Genomic DNA, 21,874 nt, shown 5'->3' with positions numbered 1-21,874 from the left:
GGTATTTCCTTTTTTTGTTTGTTTGGAGACAAAGTCTCTCTCTGTTGACCCAGTTGGAGTGCAGTGGCATTATCCTAGCTCACAGCAACCTCAACAACCTCCAATTCTTGGGCTCAAGCAATCCTCCTGCCCCAGCCTCTCTAGTAACTTGGGACTACAGGAATATACCACCACACCCAGCTAATTTCTTTATTCTTTATATTTATAGAGCTGGGTTCTCAATATGTTACTCAGACTGTTCTTCAACTCCTGGCCTCAAGTGATCCTCCTGCCTTGGCCTCCCAAAGTGCCGGGATTACAGGCGTTAGTCACCATGACTGGGCAATTTCTGGTGGTTTCCTAATCACACAGAGTATAACGGCACAGGACTGGACTGGCAGGCGGGGTGTGCATGACTTTGGCTGGGGGCTGCCTTCACTTTCCATGGAAATTGGGATTGGCCCAGACAGCAAAGCTAGGTTGGAAGTGGAAGACTTGAGCCCAAGGGGGAAGGGGAAAGGGCCACCCACCCTGCTCATCTGTGTCATCTTTCCTGCCTGGGACCCTGGAGCAGAACTACTCTCCCCACCTCTGATGCTTACCTGGAACCTCACACCCCAGGAGCTCTTTAGAAAAAAAGAGTCTGGATCACTTGATCATCACATCAGCCCTGTCATGAGATAGGGGTGGCTAGTTGTCCTAGGACACTAATGCACAGAAAATCTGAAGCTCAGCTATGCTGACAACTCCACCCATGAACAAAGCCCATGGCTGAGGAGTGAGGCAGGCTAGGGAACAGGCAGAGCACTGCTGTCCCCAAGCAAATTCTCCAAAGTGGGGTGTGTTCAACAATGCTTTAAGGCACCTCTGTGCTGAAGGTGGTGGTGATGGGAGGCGCTGAGGGACAGGATGTGTCTTGTTCAGACTTGATCGGCGTGCAACTGAGACGCACCCGGTCCACTGTCAGACACAAACATGGGGGTGCAGAGTGGGGTCCTCGTATGTGCCTGCTCTCTGACAACCAAAGCCCAGTCCCCCAGGTTCCTGTGTCCCCGGGGTCTGTCCTCCTAAAGTAGGAACCCACCTGTGCCTCTGCACTGACAGAAGAACAAACATACTGTCACCAAAATCCCAAAAGCAAACTGAGGAGGATCCAGGAACATTCCCAGAGGCGCCTGAACGCTCACCTGGAAAACCCGGTAGAGATCTGTCCAGGCCGCCCTCCTGTGACCCGACACACTCAGGATGCAGGGACACGTGGGGACATGGCACCGATGACAGAATCAGCCCTCCCTGAGGAAGGAAGGGCTGGAAGCCAGGCCTTGTGACCTGCCATCTGCCTATGTGGGCAGGACCAGCGAGGCTTACTAGGTACAAATAAATAGCCCTGGGCTCGCAGGCTCCACAGCCTCCCGCAGCTGAGTCAAATTCTCCATCATTTGCCACAGCTGAAAGCTCAACGCAAAACCAGCCACCATGAGGCTGTCGGTGTGCCTTCTGCTGGTCATTCTGGCCCTTGCTTGCTACGAGGGTGAGTATCAGTTGTCATCAGTCTAGCCCCAGCCCCTGGCCGGTACCCTTCTATGAGCACCAGGTAGACCTAGTAGGGGTGCGGTTGGGATCTGGAACAAACCAGAATTCAAAACTTTTCCTGTGCTTGTTGAACTACCCCTAAAACAGCCCAGGGCTCATCTCATCAACCCAATACCACGGAAGTTTTACAGAAAACCATCCCAGGCAAATGTCAGGATTCTGCCTGAGCTTCACGTCTGACTGTGGTCTGTATCCAGATGCAGCAGGATGTGTCGGCAGCTTTGGGGGAATCTGGGCTCTGCCACTTCCAGCCCTTTGGCCTTGGGCAAGACGTTCGCCCTCTGCAAGCCTCCTCCTAGCACTGGTGCTCGGACCTTCTGCCAGGAGTGCCTATGGCAGTGCAGTGAGATTAAGCGTGGTCAGAGTCCCGCTGTAGTCGCAAGCTGGTATCTCTGGTTATCATTCTCCTCCCAGAGCCCTTAGGTGCCAATTGAGCCCACGCTTCCTAAGTCATAAACTCAATCTCCTAAAGCGTTGCAGCTGGAAGGACGCTGGAGGCTCCCAGTGCAAGACGCGCTGGTGCCCTCGGCCTCTCTGAAAGTGAACCTGCAAGTGGACTCAAAACAAGCAGCTCTCAAAGCACATCTCGGGGCACGACTAGTTTTCTAGGGTCCTACCCGTATTGGTCATAGAACTAGTATAATCCTTGGCATTATTATTTCTGCTTTTCTAGAATTCAATTCTAGCCATTCTTTCTGCAATTCTTTTGCACGTCCTCATGTCCTCTCTCAGGACTGGTCCAGTCCTCTGAGTTTTCTCTTTCCTCCTACTTTCTGAATCTCCTCCTCTTTGTCTCTGTGGCTTCTGGTCCTGCCCTCTCCAAAGTCTCCCTGCAGTTGGATGTTGTCCTGTGGGGGCTGATATCAGAGCCTGGTGGGCCCTTGCTGGGTGCAGGGTGTTTGCAAAAGACTTGGGGAATCGAGAGTCCAGAAGTGAGTGCGAAGTGAGTGCCTTAGGTCCCCCCACAATTCCCAGGCAGGCCAGGAATGAGCCCCAGTTTCCTCCTCTCACTCTTTCTAGGGACTCTGGATGTCCCAGCAGAGTAAAGGGGCCAGTCGCAATTTCCTGTACAAGCTGCTGATGGGCTGAAAACTGATTCGCTTTCTTTTATTTCATTTTCCTCTTAGCTCCGTCTGCAACCAATGACATAATCCAAATCCTCCGACTTACTCTCAAAATGTCACCTGCAACATTTTAGTAATTTTACTTCTTTTCTGGAGTTATCCTTACTTCTCTGATCTCTGGCAGGGTTCTAACTCAACGACTCACTTCAAAATCTGATTACCCCCAACCTGCTCTTCACCAATAGCCAAGACCATCAAGGCATCACTCAGTTGGCAGAGAACATTTAATATTCTCACAACTGGAAAAGGGAATTTCAGCAACCAGAGACGCTCTGGGAAGTAATGCCTTAAGTAAACAAAAGCTGAATGAGCGATTAGGAAACCAGTTTTCCAGTCCCAGCTCTGCCCCTTGCCGGAGATCTTGAGGAGGTCACAGTCTCCAGGGTCTTACATTCTCATTGGCACTATTATGGGATGGAAACAGAAAACCGTGGGGATCCTGCTGGGTCCAACATAAGGGAGCAATGGGAATAAAATTGATTTTCTTTTCAAAGATTGTATTTTTATTCTTGTGCTTCAGCCAATGCAGTGGTCTGTCCAGCCCTTGCTTCTGGAATGGTGGGCTTCTTGTTCGCTGAAAAGAAAATATTGAAGTTAGAACTTGCCAAATTTGAGGCACCTAAGAAAGATGTTGCAGCAAAGCTGGAAGTGAAGAAATGCACAGATCAGATGTCCTTTGGGAACAGAATGGAAATTGAAAAAATATTGGTAATTTCTTTCTTCTTTATGCATAGTTAGAGTCTTCTGGTCAGCCGCACCGCAGAAAATGAGGTCAGCTTGCTGCCCTATGGGAACATAGATCGTGGGGCACCGGCCCTGTTGGTCACCTCTTCATAGGGTGACCCAGGGCCACAGGGTGGGCGCCACCATTACACCTGCTGAATTCAGCTCAGCTGCACACAGAGTCCTGGGCATGCTCTTCCTCCTCAGGTCACCTGCCTGCCTGCCGTGTTCCCGCAGGGTGCCAAGAAGGAGAAGAGTCGGGGCCCAGGCAGGCAGTGACGGTGGGGGGCCAAGGGAGCTGTCCTGAGGCCAAGGTCCACTCACACCCTGGGGCACAGTCACTGTGGGGCCTCGTGGGCAGTGTCGGGAGCACTGAACAGGGAGATAAAGGGGTGGGGGGACCTAGAGCCAGCCCTCAGGCAGACACAGAGCTGGCAGGCTGGGCTTCTCTGGTGGCCTCTGCAGAGCCAGGAGCCCACACCCAGCCCTGACAGCCCACCGTCCCAACCATACCCACATCACACTCCAGATCACAACAGCTGGGCAGAGACCTCACTGCTTTGTGTCCCGCAGGGCTATGGGAAGCCGGAGCGCTTCCATTATGCCTTTCTCAAGAAATCAGGTGTTTCCAGAGGCCTCTGGGCCTATCTCCCCCTGGGGTTAGGTCGTGAGGCTCCGCTGCAAACACCCATGGGAGCTGCAGGCCCCGTGCCAAGGGGCACACAGGCCATGAGTGCTGGAAGCAGAGTCCCTGGGTCCCTCCCAGCCCCACCCAGCCTCTCAGCCTGTGACCCCACTGCAAGAAAGGGAGAGACCTCAGTCCTGGACTCAGGGAAAAGCACCCTGGGGCCCCTCCATCCATTTCTCTGCCCTCCCCTCCGTTAGGAGCCTGAGCCATGAGCTTGGGTGACCTCAGGGCTCATTGGCCTGACGGGGAAAGGCTGTCCCCTCCCTGAATGGACCTGGTGATGGTACCAGGTCCAGGCCCTGGTGGCCCCACACACTGGGGTCCTGCCTCTGCCCCTCCAACTCCCTTGGTGGAAGAATTCCATGGTGACCTGGTGTGTTCTCATGTCGTCTCCGGGAGTGGCATAACTAACCTCAGCTTCCTTTCTTCTTTCCTTTCAGGGGAAAATAATGATGGGATGTTCCCGATAAGGTGTAAAACCTATTTTATCCTGGTTTCCACCATCTTTCAATGACCTTCCCTGCAGAATGTGTGGTTTCAACGTCTTGCTCTAATAAATTCTTGTCCTGCACTTCTGCCCTGGTCTTGTCATGATCGTCGGTCTGGGGCCTTGGGTCGAGAGTAGTTTTCATAATGAAGTGGGTTTTTGCCCTGGGTAGTAATCAGTTCCAGAGAGCCAATGTCCTCTTGCCAACAGCGGCCTGAGGTCCAGGCCTCACAAAAGAAACGCTTGGTCCGAAGCCACTGCGCGTTACTGACAGGGTCCCACTCTCGAGAGGAAGAGCAAACATGGCCGTGGAGGGCGAACAGGAGCCCCTCGTTGCTGCCAGCCGTGCTCTGAGGGAGCCCCAGCCAGGCACGGGTTCGTGTCCAGCAGCAGCACAAGAGTGGCGTCCCCTCAGAGCCACCCTCAGCCTGCTTGGTGGCATCTCTCCACTGTGGTTTGACTGCTGTGCCATGCCCAGTAGAAATTATTTGCCATTTATCAATTGTTCTAGGTGCATGTGCAGGTTTCCGCCTTGAGTGACCATTTGTCACTCAAATGACGCAGGGAGCCCCTCAGTGCCTGCACACGCCCCGGCCCTCAGCCTCCTGCTCCCCTCCCCCTCCGCCCGAGCCCCAGGAACCAGCGTCCAGTTGCCAACTGGCCACTCCATGCACGCACCCCATGGTCATCTCAGAAGCATGATGTAACCGGACATGCTGTCCGCCCCCCTCTGCCTCTTCCTTCCAGGAGCCCCTCCTGCCAGTGGACCCACCGCCCAGCAGGTCACCTGACTCAGGTGACATGGTAGGTTCCTGGCTTACAGCTGTGGCTGCCATAACAACCACAAACTTCTTGGCATAAACAACTTATTCTCCCCCAATTCTGGAGGTCAGAAGCCCCAAATTGGTATCACTGTGGGGAAATCAAGGCACCCGCAGGGCTGTGCTCCTTATGGAGGCCGTAGGGAGAGCTCAGTAATGGTTGCCTACAGCTCCCGGGGCTGATGGACGTCCCTGTCTTGGGGCCACGTCCCCCTCACCTCTGCCTCCAGGATACCTGGCCTTCTCCTTTCTTTCCATGTCCAATCCCTTCTGCCTTTCACTTAGGAAATACCTGGGTTGGGCTTAGGGACCCCCAGACTATTCAGAATCATCACCCCATCTCGAAATCCTTGTCTTAATCACATGTGCGCAGTACTCTTCTATCATGAAATGTAACATCCACAGATTCCAGGGATGGCACATGGATACTTTTGGGGACGGGGCCTTAATCGGCCAACTCCAGCTCCTGCCCCGCCTGACCTCGAATAGTGCACTAAGTTCCACTCCGTCCACCATCAGAGCATCCCGCCTGCGAGTCCCTCCTTCCAGTCAACTGCCATCATCACAGTCCAGTCTGCATCCTTCCCGGCTCAGACCAAAGTCTCCTAAATTGTGTCCCCTCCTCTGTGAACCCTTCCTGCAATCCATCTTCCTCATTCACACCAAAGTGAGCCCCCTAGACCGTGAATGTGAGACTGATCCCCTTCAATAACCCGAGATGACCAGGGGGCTCCCTTGTTTTGAAGGGTTCCAGAAGAGGACTGATTTTTTTCTTGTAAACTCACCTACATATGATAATAGCTATTTTTTTTAATTGGGGAAATAGTATATGACACTTATTAAACATTGCTGGCCAGGCGTAGTGGCTCATGCCTATAATCCTAGCACTCTGGGAGGCCGAGGCGGGTGGATCGCGCTCAAGGTCAGGAGTTTGAAACCAGCCTGAGCAAGAGCGAGACCCCATCACTACTAAAAATAGAAAGAAATTATTTGGCCAACTAAATATATAGAGAAAAAATTAGCTGGGCATGGTGGCGCATGCCTGTAGTCCCAGCTACTTCGGAGGCTGAGGCAGGAGGATCGCCTGAGCCTAGGAGTTTGAGGTTGCTGTGAGCTAGGCTGACGCCATGGCACTCTAGCCCGGGCAACAGAGTGAGACTGTCTCCAAAAAAAAAAAAAAATTAAACATTGCTTTTAAAATCAACCTGTATTTTTAATCACATCAGGAAATATGTACACTTGTGCCGGAGCCTGCCGGCGACGTGCGGAACCTGGAGTTCGGGGGTGAGGATGAGAAATAAAGAGACACACACAGATGGGAACGGGAGGACAGAGTCTGTGAGGACTGCCGTGCTGCATTTATTTTGGGGGCTGTATTTATACAAGAGAAAAGGAGAACCATACAATTGGGTAACTGCCTACCTACTTGAGTGCACATCCCAGTTTTCTAAAGACCACATTCCACTTAACTCACAGTTCCCATTCAGGGGCCATGAGCCAACATCACAGGACCTTTATTTAGTCACGCTTACAAGTAATCAATGTCCATCATCTACTTTCTTCTATTGTTAGCTCCAGGGCAAAGTCTCTGGAACAAGTGAGGCTAATTTTATCTACTGATTAACTGTGTTGCTTACCCAAGCCTAAAGCAAAGGACACCGGTTGAATCCAAGATGGGAGAGCTACACCTGCGGGCAAGTGCTGAGTCACTGAGGACCCCAGTTTTCTGGGCAGCACCCACGCCCCGAGATTCCTGTCTTCAGGACAGCTCCCCACACCTCCCCATTTTTTATTCCTTAAACAGGGGCCCGCTGATAGGCTTTCATCTGTAGGTTGGTCGAATACAGAGCAGCCTTCATGGCTAAAATATTTTTTTTTTGTTATTGGCCGAAGCAAAACAGGGGTAACACACAAAATAAGTAGAAGGAGAGCAAAGACTCCAGCAACCATAAAGAACAAACTTTTAAAATCAGTAAGAGAGGGGACATGGCCCAGGAGTTGATTAACAAAATCCCTAGCCTCCGTAGCTATACTAGTATCAAGGGAAGGCATATCTAACATGCCTGTAATCTCCTGATGGAGTTGCGGTAAATCCAGAGAGACATACAGGTTCTGATTGATGCCAGGAATAGAGATTTGTGCCGCAGTTTGGTCACGACACCGTCTCCAGGGTACATGCAAAACGGGAGCAAAACGGCTCCTTTTCACATGGAAGCACCCCAGGCGGTGGTGGCAGGTGAGCAGTTGTCCAGTCTCACTGACCAGTGTCTGGGCTTTTTCAGCCAATTTCTTGATCTGGCCCCACGCGGGTAGGGGGGCTTGTTCTGTTGAGGGCAGGGTTTTGTGCCTCGGAGGTGTCACACACTGGAGTCTCATCCTCTTCATTCGATTTTCCAGTGATGGCTCCTGCATCCAGCATCCTGCAGAAAAACAGAAACATGTCCTCGCCCCCAAATTAGCACTGGGTCAGGTCCCGACCATCGTCCTGTTAGGGGATCCTTCCATTGCACCAAGGGAGTAGTTTGTCCTGCATCTGGACACCAGAATCTCTGAGCCGCTGAGCGGCCTTGTGAGTCCAAAATAAGAAAATTTAAAATAAAAAGAGATGGTTTAGATAATTCTGGGGGGCAAGGGGATACAGGTCCCCCTTCTTTATCTTTTCAATTTGACGTTTTAGCGTTTGATGGGCACGTTCGACGATGCCTTGCCCTTGTGGATTATAAGGAATACCAGTCTCATGCCCGATTCCTAATCTTAACAAAAAGTTTTGAAATTTATGACCAGTATATGCAGGGCCATTGTTAGTTTTTATACACTTAGGCTGACCCATAGAAGCAAAACACCGGAGGCAATGAGCCCCGCAATGTTTACCAGCTTCACCAGATTGCAGGGCAGCCATTAAAAACCCAGAATAAGTATATATAGTCACATGAACATATTTTACACGACCAAAAGAAGAGACGTGGGTAACATCCACTTGCCACAAGTGGTTAGGCAGAAGACCACGGGGGTTAACACCATAATGGGGGACGGGGAGCAGCTGTGAACAGGAGGGACACGTTTTAACAACCTGGCGAGCAGCTTTTCTGGTTATTTTAAACTGCAGTCTAAGTGTATGACTGTTTTGATGATGCAAGGCGTGAGATTGCTGCACCAATTGTTTTTGAGTAAATAGGACTAACGGGGGTTTTGCCTTGGTAGCAAGGTCTATAATTTTATTTCTAAGGCTTAGAGGACCAGGCAAATGTGAATGGGCACGAAGGTGGCTGAAAAAACATTTCTCTGAACGAGATTGAATAAGAGCCTGCAATGCTCGAAATAACTTTTGAACATTACTATTAGAAGTGCCAATAAAGGGCACAGTTTCTATCACTTGGAGAGCTCTAATTATATTGTGACTGTCCAAATACAAATTGACGGGCTTATCAGGAATAGTTTTAGTGCAGAGAAGACGGCCTGCAACTCAACCTCCGGTGCCCAGGAAGAGCCAGTGTACCAGGCTTTGGTTTGGTTATTTACTGTGTAAGCCGCCACACCATTAGAAGACCCATCAGTAAAAACTAAAATAGCGTTATCGAGAGGTTTGGAAGACACTTTGGTGGGAAAAATAAATTGATGCAGGCTGGCAAATTGCAGCAGTTTATCAGGGGGATAATGATTATCAAGTTTACCAGTGTAATTAGCTAGTGCTATGGCCCAAGAGTCACTATGCTGGAACAACCAGTCTTGTTGCTGACAGGAGAAAGGGACACAGATAAGGTGTGGCTCTTGGCCTAATAGTTTACAGGATTCTGACCGCAGCATATGAATTAATGCAGCAACCATTTTATAATAGGGTGTTAGAACTTTAGATGGAGTGGATGGCAAATGCAGCCATAGTAACGGACCCTTTTGATAAAGGACCGCGGTGGGGGTATGAGAAGTGGGCAGGACATAACTGGCCCAATTCTGATCATAGTTAACATAGGGCACATGCTGGTGAGACAGTTCTCGTTCTACAAGCTCTAAGGCTCGCCGCCCATCAGGAGTTAGCTGACGGGGGGGCGGGAGGGGTGGGGGGGGTGGAATTAGGGTTCAAATTTTCTTTTAAAATGTCAAAAAGAGGCTTAAGATCTCTTGTGGTTATTTTTAAGTAAGGTTGAATCTAACTGATATCTCTCAGTAATTTTTGGAAATCATTAAGAGTCTTGAGACAATCTTTACGGAGCTGAATTTTTTGATTGCTGAAAGGTTTATACAGTTGATACCCCAAATATGAATAAGGAGGGTGTCATTGCACCTTTTCTTGGGCAATAAGAAGGCCCCATCTTTTTAATTGGATGGTTATATGATTAAAAGTTTGAAGCAAATACCCCTCATCAGCATGAGCCATTAGGATATCATTTAAATAACGTATGATATAAACAGAAGTGTATTTGGCCCTGGTGGCCCACAGAGCATTGGCAACAAACTTTGGACAAAGGGTAGGGCTATTAGCCATCCCTTGGGGCAGCACTAGCCAATGATAACGTTTTATTGGCTCTCTAAATTTAGTAGAAGGAATGCTAAAGGCAAAGCGTTTGCAATCTTGGGGTGCAAGAGGGATGGTGTAAAAGCAATCTTTCAGATCAATAATAATTCTAAAAGGATGAGCCGGAATAGCCATAGGAGCTGGGAGGCCAAGCTGCAGGGCTCCCATGAGTTCCATAGTTGCATTGACCTGCCTAAGGTCTTGAAGCAACCTCCATTTACCTGATTTCTTTTTGATAACAAAGATTGGGGAATTCCAGGGGGAATTTGAAGGGGCTATATGGCCGCTACCCAGCTGCTCCTGCATCAGCTGCTCCACAGTGGCTATCTTTTCCTGATTAAGGGGCCATTGATCAACCCACACAGGCGTGTCAGATGTCCAAGTAATAGGATCAGCGTGGGTTACAGGAGAATCAAAGGCCCCTCCTAAAAACAACCCAAACCGACCCGAGGCGGTCGCGGTGTAGCCTGAATAGGTTGTGTAATGCCTTGGCCCCGAATTCCAAGGCCTTGAGTAGGGAGCAGCCCCTGGTTAAATAGCTGTTGGGTAACTACGAATTTGGGCTATACAGGTATACTCCCATGGCTTGCATGACATCCCTTCCCCAGAGATTTACAGGCAAACCAGGCAAAATATAAGGACAGAATTGTCCTGAATGCCCCTATTCATCTTTCTATGTTAGCAAATTGCAACTTTGTTCAGGATTATGGGCCTGACCAATACCTTGGAAGGAACTGATAGCCCCCTGCTTGGGCCATTGAGAAGGCCAATGATGTTTAGATATAACCGAAACGTCTGCCCCTGTGTCTGATATTTCTCTAAAGGCCTTTTTATTTATTCAGAGGAACATTTCAGGTTTATTCTCGGTAATTGACTGCACCCGATAGGCATCCGAGGACCCGAAGGCTGATGTCCCTCGGGCATGCTGCGACTGAGACTTTGCTAGCAGTGCCACAGGTAACAGTACAAGTTGAGCAATACGTTGGCCTGGATTTACAACTGTAATTGTATGAGGAGAATAGGTCATAATTTTTATTTTTTTAGTAAAGTCTGGATTTATAACTCCTGGAGCCATAAGCAAGCCTTTTATGGTAGTACTATTTTTTTTTTTAAGAGAAGACCCACAGTGCCTTGAGGCAAGGGGCTATAAACTCTGGTGGGAAGAGCTTGCATGCCCATTTTGGGGGTTAGCACTGTGCAGGCCGCGGCACTGAGGTCTAATCTTGTGCTGCCTGGGGTTGCTTTGAACAAGTCACAAACGGATTTTTTCTGTTGTTTTGGGACCCCGCTTTGTGGGGTCGGTTTTTGCACTGTCTTATAACATAGTTGCGGGGCCTGGGGCTGGCCCCTCTTCCGGTTTCCCTGCCGAGGAGGCAATCTATTCCCATACACGTCTGTGGTAGACTTACAATCTTTAGCCCAATGGTTTCCCTTCTTACATACCGGGCACAGCCCAGGGAGTCGTTTTGGTTTCTCTGTGGCCTGAGCTTTTGGGCATCGGGCAGCACGATGTCCTAGCTGTCCACAATTGTAACAACTGCCAGGTGGGCAAGAAACCCTTGCTTTGCCTCCGCCGCCCTTTTTCCCTTGCTGTTGAAACAGAATCTCCTTTACTGTTTTTCCTTGCAAAGCCGAGGCCAAAGTGACTCCCTGCATATGGGATGGCCCAATGTCGGAACACAGTCTGACATAGTCAGCAAATGTCCCCTTCTTTTTAAAAGGTCTAAGAACGGCCTGGCATGCCCCGAATTGGCGTTCTCATAGGCCAACTGTTTAACCAAGAGCGTTTTAGCTTCATTGTCGTTGATCAGTCTCCCGGTGGATTCTAAGAGCCGAGACAGGAAATTTTGGTAAGGTTTATTGGGGCCCTGCCTGATTTTTGTAAGATCTTCTGTTTTCTGCGAGCTAGGCAATTTACGCCAGGCTTGCTGGGCGGCAGCATTAGTTTGCACATAAGCAGCGAGGGTAAAGTGGAGCTGTTGTTCTAAAGCTCGGTAGTCACCCTCGCCTGCAAGCATGTCAAAAGTAACATGGATATTCTGCGCTCTATTAATATCTGCTGTCGCTTGGCACTGATCAGCAAATTCAGATTTCCATAACAAATAATCTCCCCCACTCAGACAGGCCTTAGTTATATTCTTGCAATCATTGGGAGGCATTGCCATAGTGGCCAAAGATTCTAATAAGGCCTCCGTAAAAGGCGCAGTGGGACCATACTGTGCACAGGCAGCTTTTAACTCTTTTAATTGTTTAATTGGAAGAGGCTGGTGATAGCGGCGGTTATTATCGCCACGCTCAAAAACTGGGTACATCTCAAACCCGTCTAGACTTTCATTGGTATCAGCAGCCTTTTTTTTTTTTTTTTTTTTTTTGAGACAGAGTCTCGCTTTGTTGCCCAGGCTAGAGTGAGTGCCATGGCGTCAGCCTAGCTCACAGCAACCTCAAACTCCTGGCTCAAGCAATCCTGCTGCCTCAGCCTCCCAAGTAGCTGGGACTACAGGCATTCGCCACCATGCCCGGCTAATTTTTTGTATATATATTAGTTGGCCAATTAATTTCTTTCTATTTATAGTAGAGACAGGGTCTCACTCTTGCTCAGGCTGGTTTCGAACTCCTGACCTTGAGCAATCCACCCGCCTCAGCCTCCCAGAGAGCTAGGATTACAGGCGTGAGCCACCGCGCCCGGCATCAGCAGCCTTTTTAATGGCCTTTTGAAGGGGGGAGAGGCCAAAGGTCCAGGAGGCCTCTTCTAGGGCAGGCGGTGGAATGAGCAAAGGCTTGCCATTAGGATGCTCCTGAAGGGCAGCATCCACGGGCTGAGCGGGCGGGGGTCTAGCCCGGCAATTACAGAAGGAGGATAAGACTTCTGAGACAGTTGATCAAGCTTTGGTACTTGTAAAGGCAATGGGGGTCCTGGCGGAGAGGTCTTTAAAGGCAGTTGGATTAAAACCTGCTGTAACATTTATCTGACCGCCTTAACCTCTTTTGCCAGATCTGGCTCCTTATAAGTATTTTGAGATTTTGCGGAAGCGGTCATGGCAAAAGCCCAAGGCCCCAGATCTTCATTATGATATCGGGCGGCTGCCTCCTCCAGATCTTCCTCTTCTTCAGGATTTAGTTCCTCTTGGGGTTCATTAAAGTTTTGAGTCTGTAATAATAAGTCTCTAGCTTCCTGGTAAGGGTTTGCAGGGGAGGAAGGCGAGTTCTGATTGGCGTCTTTCTCAGCGCTTGCCTGGGGACAAGGGTCCGGATCCCTTGTGCCCATAGTCAGGCGCTGACCTTCATGTCTAGGATCTAAGCAATCTCTAACAAGATTCCACAAAGAGAAAGTATCCACAGGCACTCGCTCTGGACCATGAGCAGTATAATAGTCCTGAAGTCTCACCCCTACCTTTTTCCAAGTGTCTAAATTAATTGTCCCTTCTTCAGGGAACCAGGGATACACTTCTTCTACAAAAGTTAAAAAATTCTCCAACTGTTTCTTTCCTACTCTTAACACTTCAGGTCCGAAGCATACTTTTTAGTACTTGTACAAACAGCATACGGCTGTTCCCTTGACCCATATTTATTACTCCCGTTAATTACACTCCCTGCCCCACTCACCTTGTTAACGGACGTCCTTCACCGAGTCCCGGTTCTCCAAGCACTACTAAAGGCCCTCGTAGAAAGAGAGACCCCCCGTACGGGCCACCACCTGCCAGCGACGTGCGGAACCTGGAGTTCGGGGGTGAGGATGAGAAATAAAGAGAGACACACACACAGATGGGAACGGGAGGACGGAGTCTGTGAGGACTGCCGTGCCGAGTTTATTTTGGGGGCTATATTTATACAAGAGAAAAGGAGAACCGATACAATTGGGTAACTGCCTACCTACTTGAGTGCACATCCCAGTTTTCTAAAGACCACATTCCACTTAACTCACAGTTCCCATTCAGGGGCCATGAACCAACATCACAGGACCTTTATTTAGTCAAGCTTACAAGTAATCAATGTCCATCATCTACTTTCTTCTATTGTTAGCTCCAGGGCAAAGTCTCTGGAACAAGTGAGGCTAATTTTATCTACTGATTAACTGTGTTGCTTACCCAAGCCTAAAGCAAAGAACACCGGTTGAATCCAAGATGGGAGAGCTACACCTGCGGGCAAGTGCTGAGTCACTGAGGACCCCAGTTTTCTGGGCAGCACCCACGCCCCGAGATTCCTGTCTTCAGGACAGCTCCCCACACACTTGAAAATAGTACCGAAATGCATCACGTTCACTACCAGTTCGGTCTACGTGCTATGCTTGGTGGAAACCCACATTGGAGCCACTGCTGGAGGAGCGTCCACACCCTGGCAGGGCACAGGCGGGCTTCCAGGACCCTGTTCCTGCCCGCCAGCCTCATCTCCCTCTCCCCTGGGTACTCTGTGCTCGGCTATAGTTGTTTATATATCATTTCCCCCAAACATAAAGGCAGAGTACTTCAAACTAGCCCTATAAGTATATCTATTAGCTTATATTTTCTTCTGAAATTAGTTTGAATACGTTATTAACAATTCATACAACACAAGTTTTCTACTGAAGTTTAAGAATCTACCAGATGATGCTCAGGTTTAGACAAATGTTGGAATCACACTGAGCAATGTTTAGTCAATTACAAACTTAAGGACATTCCTGGGTCTTTTTTCTCTAACTGTGAACTACAGGTAAAATCTAAAAGGACATATGCAAGAAAAATATTTTCTAATTTAAAAGACATATAGTAAATATAAATGAATTAACTCTCAACATTACCTACTTAACACACAAATTAAACAAAATCAGAACAAACAGCACTTAGGGGAGCTGATTTCAACCCTGGATTTTACCACTTAACAGGAGCAAGATCTTAAGCAAGCCATTCTATTCAAGGATGAATTGAAAATGTACATTTACCTTAGACCCCAACTAAACACTCTCCAAGGATCTCTTCATATCAACTAGAAGTTGGGGAAAATACAATTTGAGAAATAAAATGACACTGCCCCTAACACATATTAAGACCCAGGTCACTAGCAGTCAGCCCAGACTGTGTCTCAATTCCCAACCATTTAGGTTTAGAAGATCCTTGTCCTAGAAGATGACCCTTTATCTCTTATCCCACAAAACTCTACTCAGGCTACACGATGAAAAACACAACCTGTGTTGTATGCGGCACCAAGAGACTAATATCTAGGTATGTACAGGGTTGATTTTAAAGTTGATTAAAAGAGTATTTCAATTCATTAAAGAAAATAAAGCTTAAAAATGACATGCTTAGTCTACACTGGTTTAACTTACTTTAGTAACCTGGTAAATTTTGAATTGGCTCCTGTTAGTGATATTTTGTATTTGGTGTAGAAACCAAATAAATCAGGCTATTCCCTTGACAGTACAATGTTATGTTTGTAAAGCGCGAGTTTTATATACAAACAAGTAAACTTTAAAATCTGCTTTGAAGCAGTGAGGCTACATCTTCCAACTGCATGTGGCAATAAGTGAATGTTTAATCCTAATGGGACAGGTCACTAGCGGACCCCTCACGATAAGGCCACGATTCTTGCTGTTACTGCCATGGTGAAGCCACAGGCAGCTGGCCTGCTTACAAAAGCCAAACACAGACAAGATCTTAAATATCCTTTCCTTCTAGGTGACACCACTAGCATTATTAATAAACAGGGCTGATTTGGGGGTAGCTACATAGTTTTAAAGACGCTGTTAATGAACATTATGGCTAATTCATGGTGTAGCTGGTTAATACACTATAGATGATTTTTTTGTTTTTTGTTTTTATGAGAACGGGGGTAAAAACCAATAAAATCAAGAGTATGTCTTCAGTTCTTTTAGAAGTCATCATTCAAGGTAAAAGAATTCTTTGTTGGACTGATATCACTCCCATTTTCTGATATTCACCTACTCTCTTCTCAAAGAAGTTAGTGTTTCCTTCCAGTGAAATATTCCAATGGATTTTCTGCTCTGCAAACCTTGCTGAAACCCAGTTCCAGCGAAAATGTGTGCCACAAACTCAACACAAACCGCCCCACTGACGTGCAATCTCCTCCCACTGAGCTTCACCAGCCAGGCCTCAGTGAGGAACTCCTGTTCTATCCTATCAGCATTGATAATCATTTCTCTTACTCTCTTCTCGGATGGTTTGTGTACCAGGTGTTTGACCACCAGGCAGGCAAGTCACAGCGTAAACCCTCATCTCTGCTACTAAGCTCATTGGAAAGTGTGAGGCCGGGCATCAGTCCCCCTTTCTTGAGCCAGAACATCGATGCAGCTGAACCGGGAAAGAAGATGCCTTCCACTGCGGCAAAGGCTGCAGCACGTTGCGGGGTGGCCTGTTCCTCCCCAGCCCAACGCACGGCCCAGTCTGTCTCCTTCACATGAGCCATCCTTTCAATGGCATTCAAGAGCAATTCCCTGTCTTTGGGATCTTTAATGTGTCCGTAAGGAACTACACATCTCAGAATGTACGTTTTACGGGGCAATTGGGAAGCCATAGAAACAGTGGGCTTCTGTAATCCTAACTTCTTGGCTAAAACGCTCCACCCAGTTGTCATTTACTCTGCCATCGCTTGCTGCAAAGAAAGCCAGAACTGGAGACACAAGCTATCTCTCCTCAGCCAGGGGCAGTGGCTCACGCCTGTAATCCTAACATGCTGGGAGACCGAGGTGGGAAGATTGCTTGATCTCAGGAGTTCGAGACCAGCCGGAGCAAGAGTGGGACCCCTGTTTCTACTAAAAATAGAAAAAATTAGCCAGGTGTGGTGGCGGCCCTGGAGTCCCAGCTACTTGGGAGGCTGAGGCAGGAGGATTTCGTAAGCCCAGGCGTTCAAGGTTGCTGTGAGCTAGACTGCCGCCGCGGCACTCCAGCCTGGGTAACAGAGTGAGACCCTCTCTCAAAAAACAAAAACCAAACCAAAACAAAAAATTCTTTAGAACATGTAAATGCTAGAAGAAGCAGAGAAAGAAGTTGAAGGTGAGGACAGGGCTGCAGGGCCTGGAGGGGAAGGGGTGAGGAAGAAGGGCTTTTCATTGGACGGTTTTCTGTGCTAGTTTATTTTTCAAACAATGCATCTATATCAGCTTGTAAAAATTAAAATTGTGAAAAATTAGAAGCTGTTGGAAGACAGAAATCAAAAGCAAAGAGAAGATAGAAGAAAACAGGCAAAAAAAAGTGTTCAGAGGGGAGAAAATGTGGCAGAAAGAAGTTAAGAGGCTGCAAATGATCTCAGGTTCATTCAGAATCCACCACAGCAGACCATGGAGGAGCTGGACATATTTTGTTGAAAGCACTAATGGATTTCCTTAAGGAATTAAGTTATTTAATGGATTTCCTTAAGGAATTAAGTTAATTAAGTAATTATCAAGTTGCATGAGAAGACAAAATGTAGAACTTAAGAAAGATACCATGTGCACCACCAAGTTGAGATCTTATTATACAAATTAAAGGCCTCTAGAAACCCAAAGAAAAACAAAGAAAGGCTTTGCAGAAGCAGTAATGGCTGAGGTGGACCATGAAGGACCAGGAAGATGAGGATGACAGGCAGGAGGAAGCAAGACTGTCCTTACTTCCACGAGGAGGGGAGCCAGGCTGGGCAAAGGCATGGATGTGAGGCTGAATCCAGCCTCCTGGAGGACAAAGATGCCCACACTCCTGCTGGCATCTTGCCATGCCAGGGGCTCCACTCGCTGTTCACTGAGTGTGAGACTCACTCAAACTCCTAATGATATGTCACAAGAGCAAGTGCTTTTAGATATTTCTCCAGCACAGGTTTCTCAACTTCATTAGTATTGGCATCAAGGATGAATAATCCTTTACTGTGGAATCTGCCCTGTGCATTGTAGGATGGCCAGCAGCTGCCCTGGCCTCTGCCCCCTTGATGGCAGTAGGACTCCCACTGCCGTCCAGCTGTGACAACCAAAAACTCTGCAGACTACTGACCCCAGGGCTAGGTGGAAGTGAGGAGTTCATGTGCCCCTGGTGAGAATCACTCTCTAGCAGTGAGGTTTTATAGCAGTTCTCCTGCTTAACTGTTGTAATGTCCCTGTGGATCACTATAGTTGGTGGAAAACTGGTGGCATTGAAAAACACTGGCAAGTTGCTAACTTAATAGAGAAAATTTTGTGTAGATATTTGATGAACCAAATCAACGGTCACATTTTGTACAGCATTAAACTTTTAACCACACATTATTGGTAAATGTCAAGTTGAGTAAAGTTCAGGGTTTTGGTAAAGGAGCCAAGAAGAATTAGCCAGGGCTGACACCTAGCCCTGGCTCTGTTTCCAAATCCGGCTCCTGTTCCCAACTCATTAAGTGCATCTGGGTTAGACAGCATCCAGGTAATGGTCACTTTTGGGAGAAAGGGGACAGAGGGGACTCAGGCCCTGGTTGTCAGGGGCCACACCCAGCCTCCTCCCAGCACCTACTTCCTCCCACCCCAACCCCAAAGTCCTCTTGTAGGAAAGTACAAGGTTTGTGTTAGTGCCCAGGTGTCCCTGATGTCTGGTCTAGTGTTGGCTCTGGTCCCTGCCTTTCCTAAAGATTAAAATCAAGATGAACTTCTCTTTCTAAATAGGTGTAGAATTCCACAAAACGTGGAATATAGTCAGTGAACTCATAAAACAGCAAAGTTTGCTCCAGAAAATTAAATTTCAAATTTATATATTCAGCACCTACTGCATACCAAGACAGGATGTGCACAGACCTTGCTGTGAGGTGTGGGGGGGGGCATGGACAGGGAGGGAGTGCCAGCTGTCAGCATTCTAGAGATGGCAGGACAGCTGCTCATGAGACCTGCGGGGTCCTGTAAACAGGAACATCTGTGCAGATTCAGGGAACAGGAGAAGTGGACAAGGTGTGGGATTTTGATTGGTTTTGGGAATGAATGAAGTGTTTCCTCCCAGAGCAACTGAGGCAGGGGCAGTGAAGGAGGGGCGTCCACAGGAGCAAAGGGCTCAAGCAGAAAATCGTGGAGCTTGTCCAGAAATCCACACGGGGCAGGAGTGGGAGTCAGTAAACAGTGCTGAGGGCTGTCCTGGGGCCAGAGCACTGGCTTCATGGCCCATTTGGCCACTCACTGGCTCTGTCCCAGGGAGTTCTGTTTCATCTCTTGTCCCATTGTCAGCCTAGGTAGAAGGCAAGACATGGACAGAGGAAGTATGGAATGAGCAGTGTGAACAAACTGTAAGAATAACAAGATGAGGGTGACCACAAGTGGCACATTACACCACATTGCAGTGTGCCCCTCCACCAGTGGGCTTTGGGGGCCAGGACACATCTGTGCCTAACCATGTAAGGTGAAAAACTCCCCTGCTCGATGGCAGGAGGGGAAAACATCCCCATTGGTCAGGAAAAAAGGGGACGAGGCAGCATCACAAAGCAAGAGAGGAAAAGGGGTGGCACAGAGCTCCCAGCCCCACTGTTCGTTTGACCATGTGCCCGCTCCTACCCTCTTAGGAGTGTACTGTTGCTTACTAATAAACTCCTTTGCTCGCTGACTTGAACTTTCGTATCCCTCGCTTTCCTTCTTCAATCGTGAGGATACAAGAACTGAGGGGTTCAGTTCAACCGCCAGTAACACCATGTCCTGCACCTGCAGTGAAATGATCTGCCCACCCCCAGGGTGGTGACCACACACCACACTGCACTCAGGACAGTCCTGGGTTACACTGTTGTCCTGGTGTCCCATCCACTTAGTGTCCCCTTCGCCCTGCCATGTGCCCCACTTATTGCCATGAATATTATGGTCACCCTGTGCATAGGATTGTGGTTGTGAAGATTAAAAGAGGCTTACAACAGTGCCTGGCATTTTGTAATTGGTATACAATTGTTTTTCATTCATGTTTTATTGAACATTCTCATGACAATTGCCAAGAAATTATATCATAAGTGTTCTTACCATAAACACAAGTTATGTGAGGTGACTGATTTCTTAATTAGCTTGAATGAATTCTTTCACAACACATATATATATATCAAAATACATCTTGTACACCATAAGTATGTAGAATCTTAATAGGTCAGTTATTATACCTTAATAAAGTTGAGTAAAAATATTAAAAAGGAACAATTTTAGAAGTTTAAAATAACTTGGAGCAGGGTTCTGGGAAGATTAATGTGGCAACAGAATGCAGAATATGCTTGGGAGAGAAGCTATTTTTTAATTATATCAAAAAAACTCTCTGAAAAAAGGCAAACTCAGAAAAAAATCAAGTAAACATGATCAAAATACAGTGTTTTATTTTTAAAAATGAAAGTTTAGCTGGAATCCAAATATGGCTACTCTGAATTTTAGAGAATGTCAAGTGCAAGCTGAGTTTTCAGTGGTCTCTGACAGTTCTTAGTAGTCCTTGGAGGTTTATCATAAAAACACTTGTTAATTATGTGGAAATGATGACAAGCAGCTGACATTTACACAGCACCTGCCCTGGGCCATGCATCATTCTCAGGACTTGACTCCTTTTAACTCATTTAGGACTCACAGCAATTCTGGGGCTGTTCCCACTGTAAAAGGGACACAGAGCCTGGAGTCTCCTGCCCGGTGCTGCACAGTCAGTGACCGGGGAAGCCGGGACATGAGCACAGACAGTCTGGCCGGGTCCTCACTCACCACCACCTGCCATCGGGCTGGGCGAGGGAAGGGGCTGTGGAACTTGCAGAGACGTGACGCAGCAGACGCTGCAGGGCCAGCTCTCAGCCCGGCCGTAGCTGCCCGGGCCTCCCTTCCCCGTCCTTCCCTGGAGCCCTGGGAACGTCCAGCTGAGCTCTAAGGGGTAATCCCAGCGCTGTGATGTGTGTCCTCCTGTGTGTGTCGGGGACAAAGGCCTCTGTCCTGGGTGCCGTGGACTCCCCATGGAACCACTGGCCTCTCCTTCCTTCCATCCCACTCCAGAAAGGAGAGCCCAGGAAGTGTTCCTCAGTGCCTGCGGTCTCTGCAGAGGAACCACACTGTCCCCTTCACTCAATCCCAAACCCTTGTCACCACGTACACCCAGGGGAGCTCGGTCTTTGCAGGCCTCTGACACGTTGGGGGCGCTGGTTGGGAGGTGGTGCTGGAGGGACATGGACTGAACACTGAGCAGCACAGCCGTGGGCCTGGGACCTCTGGCCAAGGTCAGGGAGGCCCCTGGTCTAGGAGAGGCCCCAGTGACTTGGCAACAGTCACCTTACCACCAACCAAGCTGTCCCCAAGACCAGGGGACAATTTCCCTAAAGTGTCTGTCCTGGGGAAGCGGCTCCCCATCCCTTGTCTAGACGTGGCATAATCTCGAAGAGGAAGAGGTTCACCTCCAAAGACATGTCTGAAGTTGATTTCCCACCGGCCTCCTAGGTGAGGGTGGAACTTAGATGAACAGAATGAGGTTAGAAGAAAGAAATGTGGGGCCTACTGCCCCCACATGCTGTGGAGCAGATTCGTAGCTATGACTTAGAAGTAAAAAAAAAAAAAAAAAAAAAAAAAAAACCCATAATGAGTAACTAATCTTCAAAAAATTCTTCTCTAGGCTCTTGTGCAAATGCTCACTTCATTGAGAAATACGGCTGTCTAAAAATGTTGCTACTCAATATTAAGCATGGCAAGGCCTTTCAAATGCCAAAAAATATTAATGTGCCCATATCTGAGGTCTTCTAGGGCCCGAAGGCAGGTCAAATACCGCTCTTTCTCGCCACACACTTCATTTCTCTGCAGAGACACCAGCTCACTCTGGACAGAACCTGTGAATGAGGGACCTTTGCAGCCCGTTGTCACAGCAGGGCATCAGTAAGGGACACTGAAGCACACTAGGCTTCTCCAGTTTCTGAACCGCATTCAGGGACCTGAGATAAAGTCCCCTTTTGAAGAGAAAAGGTCACACCAGCAATACAGTACTCTGAACTTTTGCTTTTATTCTCCCTGCAAAGGGGTTTGCAAAGGAGCATGTTCTGGGCCAAGTGACCGTAATT

The 21,874-nt window shown here is 48.2% G+C and overlaps 1 protein-coding gene and 1 pseudogene across 1 annotated transcript; one reads left to right on the top strand and one right to left on the bottom strand.

The window, feature by feature from the left end:
- The first annotated feature begins 1,455 nt into the window (after nt 1–1,455).
- On the top strand, nt 1,456–6,024 carry LOC105878655 (secretoglobin family 1D member 1). Its single transcript, XM_076001357.1, has 4 exons — nt 1,456–1,510; nt 3,217–3,404; nt 5,342–5,398; nt 5,935–6,024. Exons 1-4 carry the CDS (start codon nt 1,456–1,458, stop codon nt 6,022–6,024), a joined length of 390 nt encoding a protein of 129 aa, XP_075857472.1.
- A 9,742-nt stretch (nt 6,025–15,766) lies between these two features.
- Nucleotides 15,767–20,997, bottom strand: LOC105878654 (ribonucleoside-diphosphate reductase subunit M2 pseudogene; annotated as a pseudogene).
- Between the last annotated feature and the right edge of the window lie 877 nt (nt 20,998–21,874).

This window comes from Microcebus murinus, chromosome 4, assembly GCF_040939455.1.
Source record: "Microcebus murinus isolate Inina chromosome 4, M.murinus_Inina_mat1.0, whole genome shotgun sequence".
NCBI classification, from domain to species: Eukaryota; Metazoa; Chordata; class Mammalia; order Primates; family Cheirogaleidae; genus Microcebus; species Microcebus murinus.
This window is presented reverse-complemented; position numbering and strand designations above follow the sequence as displayed.

Bases quoted from the DNA above. Each gene is read 5' to 3' on its own strand.
- LOC105878655 (XM_076001357.1), top strand. From the start codon at position 1,456: ATGAGGCTGTCGGTGTGCCTTCTGCTGGTCATTCTGGCCCTTGCTTGC. The intron at 1,511-3,216 runs GTGAGTATCAGT...CTTGTGCTTCAG, and splicing joins GGCCCTTGCTTGCTACGAGG to CCAATGCAGTGGTCTGTCCA. The intron at 5,399-5,934 runs GTAGGTTCCTGG...GTCCACCATCAG, and splicing joins CACCTGACTCAGGTGACATG to AGCATCCCGCCTGCGAGTCC.